Consider the following 17,422-nt stretch of genomic DNA (forward strand, 5'->3'; position numbering starts at 1 on the left):
TGTAATGCTCTAACCAGACACTTTGCCAGTGCTTTTTGCAGTCCTAGGAGCCTGGGTGCTGGGTTTCCTGTTAATTTCCTTTCAAGCCCAGCTGAGCTTCTAGAAGAATTTCTGACAGGCAGATAAGCACTGGGGCAATCACAATTCTTGAAAAAAAAAAAAAAAAGTTAGCTATATGGAACATCAAGAAAAGCAGCGGTAAGAGCTTGCCCTCCTGGCTCCTGTCCTCTTAGTTGTGTTCAAAACAACTATATTATGTCCAGGGTTGATGCTAAATTACAGATTTTATTTTAAAGATTTTGGGGGGGGGACTTCTGGGTACTGCCCTCTTACTCATGTAGTTCACCCAAGCCCAAGAATTGCTAGATATTATTCTTGGCTTGCAGGACCTGTAGTTTAACTCCATCATCTAGTAGCTGTTTGCTAATTTTAGCATATTAACTGACTGTCCTTATAGTTTAAGGCTGTGTAGCTCTAGGCAGAGCGGGTACATAGTCCTGGGTGTGTATTTTGTATAGGCTCTGTAATGCATCGCTGCTTTGTTCCATTTAGCTGGCTTCACTTTATAAGGTAGCAAACCATTATAGGCCTGCTGCTTTGAAGTGCACTAACACAGTGCCAGCAGCACTGCAGCAAATATGCTCTCAGTCTACAAGTACAGAAAACTGCAGCATATAGCTAAACGATACGGTAATTTAATGTCCTCTCATGCTTTCAGAGTACCTCTCAGTTCTTTTCTGCACTGAAAAAGCATGCTGAAACTCAAACAAATGTGAGACATTTTCTATTAGTGAAGAAGTCATTGCCATTGCTTTTTTTTTTTTTTAAACACTCCAGAAGGCTGCTCTAATATAAGAAGTTTATTCCTCAATATTAAAAACAGCACATGAAGGATTAATGAACTTACAGGAGGCAGATTGTGATGGCAGTGTGTGTAGGTTTCCCCCCACTCAAATGCATTTTCAGCCATTATGATGCACACAGATTGGTGAAGTCTTTAAAACACAGCATAATTTAATTGCATCCTTTTTATTTCAAATGCAGGATAAGTCCCTGAGTAAGCAGCTTTTTACTTAAATAAAACTTGTCCAGAACCTAGAATAAACCTGTGGAACAAGTTCACACAGCTGATGGTACTCTGGAGATGGCAGGTTCTTTGGCCCAGGGATGCAGAGGCCCAGCAGGAGATCTTGTACAATTAATTTCCAAAGCTTCACACTGTGCTGTCAACAGCCTCCTTCAGTAAGCGTAGTCTCTCCCACATCCACCTCTCCTCTCCAGCTGATCTCTGGATTTTGAATCTCTCTTTGACTACTCTGCCACAAAAGGGACTTTTCATACTTGGTCTTAAAAAGTAGTCCATGACCTGAAGAAAAAAGGATAGAGAAAAAGAAACTGAAATAAAGATGAATGTATGGGAAAATGGAACAAGCTCAGTCTGTGTAGCTAGAAATAATGTTTGGGTCCTTACAGTCTGGAAACAATGCAATGCAAGGGTTTGGAAGCAGAAGAAATACCACGCATACCAGAAAGAACAGCCATAAAATTTTAGAAAGCTCTGTATGGCCTTAAAAAAAAAACAACAACAAAAAACCCACACACAACAACACACCTCCCCAACTTATAAATCAATGATTCAAGCACTGAATATATATGAAGGATAAGACATTTGTTCACTGACTTCTAAGGACAGAACCGATTGATACAGTTACACTTACCTGGACAGTCTGCTGTCTCTTTGAATGCTCTTTTCTTACAGCATCCTCGGCACATGTTAAACACGCATTTATTGCCCTAGCAGTTGGGGGGGGGGAGGAGGTGGAAGGGGGAAAAGAAGCTTGTATCAGTTAGTTAGTTTAGTGAAAATACACATATATTTTTTGTATAATAAGCACCACCTATCTAGCTGTACACAGTCAGACCATTTGAAGAAGGCTGGAGCCATACATTAGGCAGTCACATCTTGCTGTAATGAAGACTAGAGCATTGATGTCATATTAAAAAAATAAAATAAAAAAGACATTCCCCCACCCCCCAGCTATCAAATGTTTGTACACAGGGAAATCAGGAGAAAAAAAAAAAAAAAAAAAAAAAAAAAAAAAAAAAAAAAAAAAAAAAAAAGCCATCTTCCACTTCCACAGCATCACTAAGCCGGTGGGCAGCCTGCAGTACATAACACAGAGGCAAAAATCTGAAAGCACTTTAGAACAAGACTTACGATATTGTTAGAATTGAGTTTGCAGTGTTTGAAACAAGGCATCTGACAGACATTTAGCACTATCTGCAGCTATGTCGAAAATAAATAGTGTATCACAGAAATTACTTCCATAACAACTGCCCAACTACATATATTAAAATATAAGGTATGGCCCTTCCTCAGGGGAGGGCCGAGAATGATTCTTGGCTATTTTACAGCTTGACACCAGACTGAGTGCCTATGATGCTTTGGCTCACACATGCTTGGTGTGTTCCTTCAGGAAAACAAGTTTTCTGATTAAAAAAAAAAAAAAAAAAGTCTTGTATTTAGGGAGAACTTTAATTTTTTTTTTTTTTTCCCTCCTTCTAGCTATTCCATGATTACAACAACAACAACAACAACCACCACCAACTCTCAGTCTTTTTTGTTGTTGTTTGTTTAATTCCCAGGCATTTTGGACTTTACTGTAACCTACAGCTTCATTTGCACACATTGTTATTCATTACAGTAATTCAGTTCTCTGTGAGTAAAGCTTACCCCCACCCCCAAACCAAGTGCCAGCACACGCACACAGTTGGACATGTGGCAACGGTGACACCCACCCTGCCAGTTCTGCCTGGGAGTAGCACATTCTGGAAGAGCAATAATAAAAATAAATTCAGTTAGTTAGTTAAACACTCCCCAGAGGTGCTATTTTAGGGATCTAAGGCCCAGAGTAAGAACAATGGCAGGAGAGTACCAGAATGCATAGGCAGCATTTTCCAGATTCACATCATTAATGTAAGTTAGGCTGCCTGGACAGAACTTCAGCTATGTTTCTAGCCTGAAGACTACTGACAACAAAGTACTGAAATAATATAAACTTATTGCTTTCTGCTGGAGAGGGACAGAGCCTAATGAGGATGGTCTTTGAACTGTGAGGCATTTGGGCAAACTTTTTTTTTTTTTTTTTTTTTAAGACAGGCGAGGGGAAAAAAAAATAAAAAAAAAAAGAGGTTCCAGTCTCAAGACACTGCTGCTACACTGCTAGTGCCAGTGCTGGTTGCAGCATAACAGTGATGCAAGGGCAAAACAAATATGAGAATAATCCTGCCCTGCTTTGGAGAATCATTGATGAAGCTCCAAGACGCACTAACACCCAGCTGTGAAACAGGATGGCTTCAAAAGCAGGCCAAGAAGCTCAACATTTTTCCAGTAATGAACATGGCAAGAAATCTATTCTTTCTGTAGTTACAGCTCAAACCTGAGCAGCACCCTGCTGCTGTTTATAAGGTGCTGCAGAAGAAGGCAATAGTATATGCCCTCCCTCCTCTGCTCTAATGTGCCTTGCTGCTAAAGTATTGCTACTTTCTCAGATATCAAAATTATTCCTTGCATCTTACACTCTGCTTATATGTCTGTGTGCACGGGTATGTTAGCAGCACTAAATACACTCTGCTCATTCAGCTCGGTGACATTTCCTGGTCGAGGAAACAGCTGTATTCCGTTAAAAAGAAAAAAAAAATTAGGTTTGTTCATTTCTGGGTTCCAAATGCCTATGCTATAAAGAACCTGGAAAAGAGCTGGCTTGCTTAACATTTCTAATGGTGAAAGCTGGAGTTAATCTGCTAGTGGAGTTTCAAAAGCAGAGCCAAGAAGGACTAGGTGCTCATTCTTGTTCTTATTAAAGGCCTACATCCAAAACCAAAACCTCACAGCTACAGATGCTGCCTGACAGTCACTACAGACTGCAATGATAATTTACATTTTTGGGTTTTTTTTAATCAATATGCCAATATCAGACCAATTCTTAATCCTTGCAGAAAAACAGCACCACCACTAAACTCTACTGACAGTCTTGTTTGTTTGTTTTTCCACAGTAGAACACACATGTACTTAGTGAAAGTTTGGAGATTTGTTTCCAAGAGATCCTGTGAGTTATGTCTAATTCACTCAGCTGTCTTAGCAATAAATATCCTCAGCAGCAGCTGCACAAGTCAGACTGCAATTTCTGGAAAGGAAGGCAAATGATTGTGAAGAATCTACTTACAAGCATGAGAGCTTTTGCACAGCACCTTCATCTCAGAGACTGTTCATAGCTAAGAGGCTTTTGCCTGAGCACAGGCATGTTTTTTACATATCAGCACAACTTAGTATGCATGCCTTACTGGATACTGACACCACAAACCTCAGGATTAAATAGAAATGCTTTAATGGATGCTGGCATGGACTTACCTTAGGGTTTCCACATTGATCACATTTTGCATATTTGGCTGGAAAAGAGAGAGACCCAATTTCAGCAATAGTATTCTCATATGGAAACAGTAAATTCACAATTTCAAGATCAGACAAAGCTTGGAGCTTTTATACCCAGAAGTGGACTTTTCTTTTAATAAAATACTGTACCTCAAAGAACAGTGCAAAGAAGGTAAAGATACTCTGACTTTTTAAGAGCCTCTATGCTAAGTCCAAACACAGAAAATGTTTAACCTCAAGTCAAGTCCAAAGGAGGAGGTAAGCTGCTTAAAATGCATATGAAATTTCAATTTTGAATGCTAGTGATTGCTACAATTTATTTTGTAAAGCATTTTCACTTTAAAAAGATGCTTGTAGTGGCTCAGCGACCTACTTCTTTGATTAACTAACTTCCTTTCCTAAMAAATGCAATTTGAATCACATTTCATACTACCAAAGTTTCCCAATAATCCCCCTCTCTTCTGAAAAGTTTCTTCAATTGCATAAACAAGGAAAAGAAAGTAGTGGCAATTTATGTCTAAAGGTGGCATCAGCAGCGTGTCCATCCATCTATGCCAATGAACAGTAAAAGAAACTTACGTTTTAAAGATGGATCAAAGCTTTTATTTGGATTTCTTAATTTCTTTTTTTGCTTATTCTTTGAAAGAAGCTCAGAACTTCTATCTTCCTCATCTTCCAGAGCACGTTTCCCTCGCACACCTTTTTCAGTCCCACTGATTCCATTCTCTTTGCATCTTTCCTTTGGCCTGAAATGGTAGACATCACTGTAAGCTGGCAGAAAGGAACAAGTAGGCGTTCTTTGGCCCCCATTACTGTTTATGGAAATCTGGGTAAACTGTAAACCTTTCTATCATTGCTAAATTGTAAGTGACATTGCATTTAAAAGTGAAACAGGAAAGCGCAAATATGTCTTTTCTGAGCGGTTCATAGTTCGCAGGCTGTTAAAAACAGACATACTATCAGCCATACCAGTTGGCAAGTCAGTGAAAGCTGGCCAGTTAAATTAGTTAGGTACCTGTTAACCTGTCATTTCCAGGGAGAATTAAAGTATTACTCTTGACACACACTCTTCTTCAAACCATATTTTCACCACAAAGAGGCTAAGCTATCTGAAAAGCTTGCCCATACAACACAAGCATCCTTTATACAACAGAATTTAGTTCCCATCTTTGCTACCCTGGCAGTTACCAGCAGCATTCCTGTTATATATAACAATAAAGTGCTGTCAGGTAGCAGTATCTGTTTCACATCAGGTTTTCTTTCTATGCTACAGTGAAACTCTCTTGGCTTTTACTTTCCAGAGAGAGATAAACTTGAGGAGGGTCTAAAAGAGAAGATGCATAGGATGAGTAACACCCCCATGAACAAAGCAATAACCAGAAAAAAAGCCAGAAAATCCATTTATTTTTAAATGAATGTAAGCTTCTAGAACAGAACTGAATGGCTCTATATCGAACAGTACAGGAGGGAATGGCATGCGTGTACCTGACCATGTTAGAATCGACAACTCACCCTGGCCTGATGTATGGCTGACAAATCCAGTGGAAGAAAGGCAATCCTTCTTTTGGCTTTTCTCCTTCTTTCTGATTAGCTATTTCCTCCTACAGCATAGAGTTACTGTCAGTTTTCCTGGAGTTCTCAGGAAATAATACCTCAAACTCCATGAAAGCATAACATGGAATTTAAACTAATAGTTAATGACAGTTAAATATAGGCAAAAATACTGTAATACTCTAGTAAGATGGATGAAATGTAGCAGATTTTAGCTCCTAAATCAGCTTTATCCCACATAAAGCTGTTTGAGTTTACTGCAGTAAATGAACAATATTAAGGCTGACAAGTCAGAAAGTTCCAGTGAGGAGGGTAACAGGCTAACTGCATGGCAGACATAGTAAGTTCCCACTAAGTGTGGACAGTGTTCTTCTGGGAGATATGAGCCCATCTTGGTACCTGGCATCGTAGTTTCAGCTCTCTGTTGACATCTGCAATGCCCTCTAGAGTCTTCACTTTCGCTAATTCTTCACGCAGCTGCTGGTAAACTTGAAGCCTGTGGCAAATCCCAAACACCAAGTCATATTTATTCATTATTGCTAGACAAAGGAGATGATTGAATAAAAATGTCTTTACAAAAACTTTTTGTAGATTTTTCTTGCATACATATATTGCCTTTGGTAGGAGTTTATCTTTTTTTCTCATATGTCCAGAGAAAAAAGAACAGACACCTCCTACTCTTTTTCGAATAAATACTTGGAGTTTGGGCACACAAACAAGGTACTCTGCAATAAGCTAACATAAACTTATAGCGCATCAGCTACTCCACAGTAGCTGCCAATGGCTGTGCTCTTACTCCACAACAATGCAAGATAGCTTTGCCTCACAATGAATGAGGAGTTAGTTAGTTATCTCATGTTTGCCACAAACTGCATGCATACATATGGGCAATTACCACATAGTAGCTGATGTGCTATAAGCTCACACCCTAGCTTATCTTCTGGTAACTTGTTCATCTCCATGTCCTGTTTCCCAGATATGCAGTGAAAGGTAAAGGCCTTAGCCCACATTCTCTCCAGCCAGGTCCAGGGAAGAAAATCTTGCAGCATACCAATTTTGGCCAAATTCTTGTCCTGAAAAGCCAGATACTTGCTAAGCAGGATAAGCCCTGAAAAAATGATAGAGTTCTCTAGAGTTACTCACGTGTGATGCCAGAGCTTGAAAAGATGAGCCCTGACATAAGACAATGGACAAGGGTACTTCTGCACTATCTCCAGATACTCCTCAGCCATCTCCCACACCAACGGGTTTCGGCCCTCAAACAAAGCTGGGTTATGAAGATTACCTTCTAGAGAATAAAAAGAAATACTCAAACTTTCATTTCAGTGTTAAAACAGAAAACAAAATCTACGTTCTAGAGCTTGATCAGTTCTGTTGTGATTTTACCAGCTAGTCAAGGAAACATAGCCAAGTACTTATACATAAGAATGAAGGGTCCATAAACCTCTAGACTGACCTCACGGTACTGCATTTCACTAYACATTCTTAATTGAGCTCAATCACTTGTATCTAAATATACCTTCCGGAAAGGCATCTAATCAAAATAACACAAAGACAGATTTAAAAAAAAAAAGAGAAATTACTGCTTTTCTTGACCAATGGTTAAACATTTAACCATAAAAAAAGTCTTATGTTGTATTCACATCTGTCTAGCCTAAATTTCCAGACACTGTTTCTTACTGTACCTTTCTCTGTTAGTTTGACAAGCCTTTTGTTGATTAGTATCTTCTTAAAAATAAGATTCTACAACCTCCCAGGCAATCGTTTATTGCTTTAACTGTGCCAGTGACTGGAAGCTTTTTCTGATGTCTATTCCTAACTCTTCTTGTAAAAGTAGTGCTAATTCCTTCTTGTCCCAACCCAATATGAACCTAGAGAACCAATTATCGCAGTTTTCTTTACAGTAATGTGACAGTTATAAGAACTCCTATATTATGCCTTGTCCTCTCCCAGATACTAATTCAACCCTGTAATATCAAAAAATCCCTTATTGATTTAGCCCACCTATGGAAACTCTGCATTCTATGGCAGACCACAAAGCATCTGCAGGAATATTAACCAGTGGAGACAGTTTCTGCATCAAGATTTCCATTCAGAAACCCATGAGAATATTCCGGGACAACAGAATTCCCATATGTCTTTGTCAGCTAATTAGATTTGAGCTGTCCATTCAATGGTACTAGAAGTCCAACACAACAATTCTCATTGTAAAGTAATTCCTGCTCCTGATGAGAAATGCCAGTACAAGAGAAGAGAGAATGGCTACTCAGCTTTCAGTCAAGGTTCTTCACCAAAGCAGTCTGACTTAAGCTTTTAATAAAGTTATATGGGACTACCAAAGAGAGCAAGAAACAGTCTGCACCCTCAAGAGTAAAAGCTCATTTTTCTTTACCTGCACTCATGACACCATGTACTCCTGTCTTACGGATACATTCTTCCACATCACTGAGACACTGGATGTTTCCATTTGCAAACACAGGAATGCTCACAGCTTTTCTATACCAGTGAATAAAACAGATGCATAATACTGAGAATTAAAAAGATTGTTTGGAGTCAATCCAGATGGTCTACTGCTGCCACACACATTTGTTCTTCAGTGCCATTGCACACTCTGCTCATAACCTATGTTGCTATTGTGTTAGGAGTTATCCACTTAAACCTGTAGGCATAGAGTAAAGAAAACTAAGGGTGCCCCCTTCTCTGGTACTGCTCATTTACCTGACAGCTTGAATGTGCTCCCAAGATGCCACACCAGCAAGTGGTCCCTTCTGTTCTTTAGTACGGCCATGGACAGTCAACAGCTAGAACACAAAGTTGCATTTGCTTTTAAAGTATACAAACCACTGGAACAAATCCACCGATGAAAATTTCCTTTCATCCCATACACTTTGTGGATGCCACTGAATCCACAGTGCTATTTCAACAACAACAGCGATTTTGGTATCACAGAAAGACATCACCAGCTCACCTAGCACAGCATTGTCTTGGTCTTCTTTCAGCTTGGTGCTTCACAGTATGACAAGATTGTATCTTGGGAGAAGCTACAGGTTTCCTATTGTATGGCTCCTATTTGTGATTCACTGTTGAATGTGTGATATATTGATCTGGCTTACTCCTCAGAAGGCCAGAATACTGGCAGCACTGGCTCTCACTACAGGCTGTCTTCAATTTAACTGGAGTTAAATCCTATAAAACTACCTATGTTTTAACTGGTGATGGCCATCTTTGATATGAAATATTTTCTTCCATAGCCTTATTGACTTCATGCATCTGCACTACTTCCTGCAGCACTGTGTTAGACTGGGATGCTCACCCAAGTGAAGGATGCCACACCATGCAGTGATTACAGCAGGGATTCTAAAAATCACAGTATGTTCCATATTACACTACTGACCTGCAGTCTATAACCGCAAGTACATACAATCTCTCTGCACCCCATTTTTTGTCCGTAAAACAATACAGCCTATCTATCTGCAAAGTGCGCCAAGATCCGGTCATAAGATGGTTTACACAAAGACATGTGTCTAATGCAACAGTAGAGGGAGCAGCTGCCTCCTTACCTGGCAGCCAGCTTTCTCCAGCATCTGTGCATACTTCACTGTCTTGTCAATTTCTGGGAAAACACGGATTTTGCATGTGATGGGAACAGAGAGCTTCTCGTTAGCCAGCAAAACTGGGAAAGATTGAAAAGACAGGTAAGTGGGCTGCACAATGCTATAAAAAGTGCCTAATCTCCTCAAGATCAGACACTGGGTGTGGCATGGAAAAGCCTGAAAAGTTAATGCTATGCAGCTCTCTCACAGCTTAAACAATCAGCAATATCCTTCTGCAACCCTTATTGCATAGGTTAGTCAAGTTGATAGTAAATCATGAAGAACAAAATCTGCATTCTAATAAGAAGGCATCAAATGCTCAGAATTTAACAGCCCTACCTTTTCCACTGCATCAAACCTTCACTTTTGAGAAACTTCCCCCTTGAATCTTAATCATTGATCCATTTTTACTACTGTCACAGCATACTGTATTCCTCCTACTCTGCCAGCAACATTAACTCACTTATCCATCTTTCCTACAAAAGCCCCTTTGCTTCTTTCCAAATTATCATCCAAGTAATCATGGCAAGCAGAGGTTTATCAGCTGAGGTAGGCTGTGGACCCAATTAAGTAGTAAATGTAGGTTACGCATTAAATACCCATAGTCCTTACACAGTGCATGGAATTGGAATGCTACTAAAAAGAGAGCTAGTTAGAGACAGCCAACCGGAAAATGCTGAGCATGCCTGAAATTCTATTCTCTTCCAGAGCTTAGGCGTTAATGCACAAAGGCACCTGCTTTCTTGTAATCCAAATCCCAGAACGCTCTTCTATTGATAGGTACTTCCTATCACTCTTTTGAAGCAGCAAACAGAGTGTGTACAGGTGCAAGCAGAAAGAAGTACTCCTCCAATATTTTAAAGAAGGCTGGAGGAGAAGGAAAAAAGGAAGAGGCTTTGCCCACCTTCTATAGACAACTTTTGAGACAACTCTCTTAAAAACTACGCGACCTGGGTTCTCCTCCCAGCTTGAGGCTGTTCTAATTTGCATCTTTCACTCCCAAGAAAAGTGCCCTAACAACCAGACTATATGCTGGGCAGGGAAGCACAGTCTGCCTTTCCAGGTTCCTGGCTGTGTTTTTGTGCATAACGTCATTCAAGATTCACTAGACCACAAGGAATACAAGCAGAGGTAAGACTAACCACCTGGTTCAGACACTTGCTTTGAAGGGAGAAAAGCATGCTCTAGGCTCTACAAAATGATCAGAACATTGCTTTTTAAAGCAGTTCCAACTGTATTTCAACAAAGGATATGATACTGTTCACAACTGTTACCCATATTCTGAGAACAACCTACATAACTCAAGGAAGAGAGGCATAACTTGTTATGGTATGGCCAGAAAGAGGACACTGAGCTGATCAGAAAAGGGCAACTGTGGCTTCAGGCAGAAGCACAGCTCCTGGCACCTGAGAACTTCAGAGTGAAAAAGTAAGGCACTGGGGAGCTGTGCTATTTCTAGAGCTGGAGAGCCACTAAGCCATCATTAGACTGGGACTTCATCAACCCATTTTCACCTAAGCTCTGTTTCAGGTCTTTTAGCAGATCTAGCATGAGTCTGTAGTGAGATACCACCAACCATCTTGAAGGTGCCACTGGAATACAAATAGAGTAAAACAAACAAACAGAAAATCCAAAATAAACCTCCTTCTAATGATGAGCTCATCCCATTCCCTCTCAAAAGTAAAGCTACAGGCCTCTCTAAAGACTTACTCATTCTCTGAAGAAGATCCCATTCCTCCTGCAGAAATGCTCCATAATGACCTATGATAAAATAGCATATCATGGACTGCAAAAAGTGAGAATCTGAAATATACAAGCCTTCATTAACATTCACATACAAAGATCCAGACAAACTCATATTCCTCGCTGACAGAAATGGAGTTGCTCTGTTCTGCCCAAACTGGAAGAGTTAGAGTGCTCTGTCTCTCATGCCACCCTAGATTTACAGGATAAACAACGAAGCCCCACACCCTACTTTCACCGCTACTCCCTAAGGCTGGCATGTTGCCACCGGCAGTTCAAAGTCCTATTTTCAGGGTTTTATACCTGTTTTAATTCCCTCCAGGATAAAAACTGATAGGACTGAAACATCTATTTTCCCTGTGCACCAGTGAGAGTCCTATTAGTCTTTAAAAGATAGTTTTAAAGAGGAACAGACAATTAGGGAACAAATCTTTCCTCAACATCCTGACTGGTCCAAAATTTTCATAGGCTAGTTTTTCCTCCCTATGGATATCTCTGCAATATCCTTATTGGTTCAGCAGTTTTTATCCTTTTACATACTAATGTGAATAAACTCTGTGCAGGCATCAAGGATACAGGAGACACTGAGCGCCTACATTATACAATTTTAAATGAAGTTTTTGAAGTCAGGCTGTTTGATCAGTTGAAGTCAGATAAAGCCAAATCTTTGTGAAAAATTACTTTTTTGAAGGATAGTCTAGAAATGAGAGCTTTCACTCAAGAGTTGGAATTACTAGTATACCTAACTTTTGCTTCAGCTACTACAAAAGCATTATTTGTTAAAGTGGGTGTAACTACCTTGATTTCGACAGTACTGCAGCCACCCACACCATGACTGAACTTGGTCCTCTGGATGTTTTACTGCCAAAGTTCAGACTTGTAACATGCCATTTCTCTGCTTATGCAGGACTCAGATTTGCACATACCTCTCTTTGCAATCATCTGGGGGCAACCCAAATTCAGGTCTATGGCATCACAATAATCCTGAGCCAACATTGCTGCTTGGACGAACACTTCTGGGTCATTGGCACAGAACTGAGAAAGACACAGATGAGTGGAAGAATCAGACAACAGCCATTTTCAAGTACTGATAACACACCATTACTGTGACATATAAAGCGACTAATTGTTATAGAAAAGGGGCATAGTATGCACAGTTCACATTAGCAACCAACATTTCTCAATTTAAAAAATTATTATATAATCTGTGACACCTATCAGCTAAAGAGTCACAACTTTCAAAAGGCAAAGTGAAAACACTTAGCATTCAATAGGCAAAGAAATATTCGTAGAATATTTTATATGTAATAGCCATGAACAGCAGGGGACAACTCTTCAAATTTCCCAGAGAACAAACGGCTGTAGCAGTTGAATAAACAAAGGTGGCACAGAAGAAAATTTATCTACAATGCCTATTGGTCTTGAGAGAATTCAAACTTTGTAAATATAAATAAGCACCATTGTCTCCAAAACGAATGGACATTAGCGCAGAGCGTGAAATAGACACATTGGGCTGCTAGTCGATTGCTCAGTCTTAAATATAATCAATGTTTCATTTAAAGCATAGAGAAAACATCATTTTGTTAAGAACAGTTAAAGTAATTTGAGGTTGTTTCATTGAAGAGGACAAAGCCAGACTATTGTCCACATTTAGGCTTTTAAATAGATTTTCTAAAATTAATTATTAACAAGCTATCATCCTATCTTTAAATTTAAAACATATGGGTTTAAATTCAAACACATTTCTGAGCCAAAAGTGTTATTTCAAGCCTGCAGCACTGCACTATTCACAACCAACACTGACTGAAAGCAGAAAAGTCATTTTCATTCTCTGAGAGAACTGAAATAATGAAAAGTGTACAACCAAGCCACATCAATGGGGATGTTTATACAGTAAACTAATCGACACAGCAGGCTGGGCCCAAATGCACCTCTACTTCATCTATTTCCCAGAGCCTGTGACCAAAAACCAAACCTGCCCAGAAATATAAGAACACTCTCCAGGCAGTAGAAAAGAGTACTGGAGATAGAAGCACCAGGATGGCAGATAACCAAAGTACTTTGGTGCCCTGTTGAAAGAGGGTGTGAAGAACAGAGTTGATGGTGGCTTTACTTTCTGAACCAGAAAGAGGGATTTTCTTTGCCATCTCCTTTATTGCTCTATTGGAGCCAGAATGTATATCCGAAAAAGGAATATGGAGAGGGGGTGGGGACTGCTAAGCCCTGAAAAGGGTTGAAGGAAGTACCTTAAAGTAGAACTCAGTAAGGATAGCTGCACTGGGTCAATCCAAAGATTCATCTAGTTCTGTACCTTATGTCTAATAGTGGCCAATGGGAAGAAAGATAAAGCAAGCTCACAGTAAGAGACATTCCTCACATAGGCTCTTCCAGAACACATGCCTTACTGAGCTGCAGTCCTATATTTAAAAGGCTTGTAGCTTTCTGAGACTATTTAAACTTCCGGCATTTGTATTCTTCTGTGGCAACAGAAACCATTTCCATGGAAAAAAGAAGAATATACAAAGCTGCACTGAGACAGACCAAAGGTTCACCTGCTCTGACAATGGTCAGCAGCAGATGTCTAGGGGACAGCAGGCACAGAAAAGTGTCTCCAAGGACATCCAAGCCAGAGTGGTGTTTCCTGCATCTAATGGACCTCAATAGAATTTTCTTTAATTTGCTTTCTAAACTCATGTAATCTTTCAGCATCCAGAATATCCTATGGCAATGAGTTTTGCAATTTAACTATCATTCCCTTTAGTGAAATGTCTTGTTTCTCATTCATCTTCTCTGAGCCAGTCATGCTTTTACAGACTTATTTCTCCCCTCAGTCATCTGTCTTCCAGGGTGAAGAGTCCTCATCCATTTAATTGTTCCTCATGTGGAAATTACTCCATTCCTCTGTTCATGCTGGCTGCCCTTTCCTGGATTCTCCTCCAGCTCCCCCTCCCTCTGTGGGATGGCGTGCAGGGAAGTACCCAAACCTCTCGCAATCTCTCACACTACTCGGGAAGCAGATGCGCCTCAAGTTTAAAACAGTGTCATGTGTTTGGTCCTGTGTTCCTCACATTCTCTTTTACCATAAGTGAGCACTGAGCTCATGGTTTCAGAGAACTACTCAAAAAAACTGTGATCCTCCCTGAATAGCATCAGGTCTGAAGCAGCCTTTGACTCAAACCAGAGGTAGTCTGTCTCTAAAGATCAGACGGAGGACTGAAACCCTGTTAGAAATCTAGTGCTTTGGACTCTGTGGTAAGACACCAAATCCTCCACCACTAGCCAAGGGATAAAGCGGAAAAGCACACTTTGCTTCATGAGCTAAGTATCGTTATTGCTGCTTAGGTGAAGAAAACGAGACTTCTGTCACTCTGCACAATTGCTTTAAAGCCTAGGTGAGATGGACTAGCTTGATGTCAACCCCATTTAAAAAAGTCTGGATTTATTCAAACGAAGGCGAGGGTGCACATGGCAGTGCTGATTTGCTTTCGTGTCGTTTCGCCGCAGCGCGCCGCGGGGGAAGCGCGGAAGCTACTGCCGGAGGCCGCCGCCGCCGCCGGAGCTCGGGGCCGCCGCGGGCGGGCGGCGGCGGCGCGGCGCTCACCTGCACGATGAGCGGGCGGTCCTCGGGGCAGGCCTCGCCGTAGAGGTTCTCGCGGCGGTAGTTGGCGTCCCGCAGGAAGACCTGGGCGTGCAGCATCGGCGTGTAGCAAAGCTGGGCGCCGTGGCGGCGGCTCAGCAGCCGCCAGGCCAGCTCGCTCTGGTCCACCATGGGCGCCACCACGTAGTGCGCGCTCCGCAGCGTCTCCCGCCAGAAGGCCTCCCCGCGCAGCTTCGGCATCGCCCGCCCCGCCGTCCCGGGCCCGCAGCCGCCGCCAGCGGCCCGCAGGCGGACGCTGGGCCCCGGCTCGGGCACGGAGGCGGCCGGACGGTGCCACCGCCATCTCGCTCCGGCCAGCGCCGGCGCCACCGGAAACCGCGGCGCTGCCGGAAGGGGCCGCGCGCGGAAGAGTCCGGGCAGCCCGCGGGCGGCGGGAGCCGCCTGGGTCTCCGTGCCGCTCGGCCCGGCGCCGGCGAAGACAGGCGGGCGCCGCGCTCCACCGTTCTCCAGCCGCCGCGGCGGGCGCTCGGGGGACGCAACGAGCCCCTCCGGCGGCGCCGGCGGAGCGAGGCCGAGGCGCACCCACCGCCGCCGCCCAGCCGCGGGGCTCCCCCCCCGGGCGGCCCCGCCGCGGCTCCCCGTGCGCCGGGAGACTCCAGCCCCGCTGTACCCCTCTGTGGCCGCCGCCGCCGCGTCCGTTCTTCCTCCTGTGTTCCCAAGCCCTGAAAAGTATTTTTGTTTTTGCGTTTAAGCCTCTGTCCCCAACGTGAAGCGGTTATTTGAGCGCTGTGTGAGATCACACCGAGAGCGATGCTCTCACTGCGCTCCTAACGGCTCGCATCGGGGCCGCTGCCCCGGCACACTGAGGCCCGGGGACTCCTGTGCAGCCGGGGAAGCCCAGCCGGGTGGCCTGCAGACCGGGCATTTCTTCATCCCAGGCTCATGGAAGCGGCTGCTGCTTTTCTGTGTGCAGCTTCAACTCGCAGCAAGGCTGAGCCTGTGTCCCAGAGACGCACACACACAGAGGACAGTGATGAGACTGGCTGCAGGCGGGGCATTGCCTTTAACAGAACTCACATAAAACATGTACAGAAAGCCAAATCCTCTCTCTCCTTTGGCTGATCAGCACTGAAGTTTATGAGTGAAAACACATATGCCTTCGTTCTCAACATTGGCAAGCATGCACACATTTGTGGATCCCTTGAATACCAGGGATCGTCTAATATTCATGCTCAGATCCTGGATCCTCTTACCTGCTATACAGGTCTCCTATTTGACAGCTAATCCAGCCTGATGCTTGCTAGCAAATGGAGGTGTGCAATCATGCTCTAGTCTCAAAAGCACTCACAGATCCCTTGAATATCAGCACAGACTGATATGTAGGGTAGAGAGTGAGATTACATAGAAACATAGTTAAGAAATAATTCAGTAAGAAGACAGGATGGAATGCAGTGATCAGCTGCCAGGCTCAGTCAGACAAGTGTACTGACCAGCAACTGCTTGCACACAACCAGCCCCTTTTACCCCATCTCTTCTTTCTAGACTCCTACCTTGTTCCTTCCCAATCCCCTTCCCCTAAACATTCCTTAGCAAGCATTTCATAGTCCCACAGCCCCCCTCGAATAACCCAAATCCTTGTTTGTCTTGTTCCCCACCCCACTTCTTACCTGTTACAAAGTCCAGGTTGGTCCTCTCCAAAGCTATACCTACATTTTTTTAGTGACCCATTGATTAGTGACTGGAGACTTTTGGTCTTTTGTTTCTGTCTCTGTTAACCCTTGTCTGTCAGGTTTGTGTCTCTGTGTGTTTTGTTTATTGCTTTCTCTGTTACTTATGACTCACCTTCAACTGAAATGGTCCTTGATCTGATAACCTTAATGAAGCAGATGCTGTCATGTTCCACATACCCTTACACGATTCTTTTGGACTTGCCTTTATGGAAGTGTTAGGTACCATCAGGGCAGAGAGGTGGAACACAATCAGGCACCTGGCTGAACCAAAAATAGCAACCTACATGACAAAAGCATCCAATTCTCACAATCACAGAATGGTTGAGGTTGGAAGGGACCTCTGGAGATCATCTAGTCCAACACCCCCTTCCTCAAACAGGGTCACCTCGAGCAGGTTGCCCAGGACCCTGTCCAGAYGGCTTTTGAATATCTCCAAGGATGGAGACTCCACAGCCTCTCTGGGCAACCTGTTCCACTGCTCAGTCACCCTTCACAGTAAAACAGCTTTTTTCTTATATTCAGCTGGGACTTCCTGTGTTTCGGTTTGTGCCCGTTGCCTCTTGTCCTTTCACTGGGCGCCACTGAAAACAGTCGGGCCTCATCCTCTTTACATCCTTCCTTCAGATACTTATATGCATTGATTAGTTCCCCCCTCAGTCTTCTCTTCTCCAGGTGGAACAGTCCCGGCTCTCTCAGCCTTTCCTCATTTGAGAGATGCTCCAGTCTTTTAATCATCTTAGCAGCTCTTTGCTGGACTCACTCCAGTAGCTCCATG

The 17,422-nt window shown here is 42.8% G+C and overlaps 1 protein-coding gene across 1 annotated transcript; it reads right to left on the reverse strand.

Moving 5' to 3' along the window:
* Window positions 1–845: 845 nt before the first annotated feature.
* On the reverse strand, window positions 846–15,241 carry DUS1L (dihydrouridine synthase 1 like). Its single transcript, XM_026084103.1, is given in 14 exon segments — window positions 846–1,246; window positions 1,248–1,366; window positions 1,719–1,794; window positions 4,412–4,449; window positions 5,012–5,178; window positions 5,945–6,033; window positions 6,383–6,479; window positions 7,127–7,271; window positions 8,376–8,479; window positions 8,702–8,784; window positions 9,544–9,656; window positions 11,287–11,337; window positions 12,246–12,354; window positions 14,921–15,241. Coding segments are annotated over 14 exon segments (1,461 nt in total). The 5' UTR covers window positions 15,158–15,241; the 3' UTR covers window positions 846–1,213.
* Window positions 15,242–17,422: the final 2,181 nt, after the last annotated feature.

This window comes from Apteryx rowi, unplaced genomic scaffold, assembly GCF_003343035.1.
Source record: "Apteryx rowi isolate R43461 unplaced genomic scaffold, aptRow1 scaffold_626, whole genome shotgun sequence".
Classification (NCBI taxonomy): domain Eukaryota; kingdom Metazoa; phylum Chordata; class Aves; order Apterygiformes; family Apterygidae; genus Apteryx; species Apteryx rowi.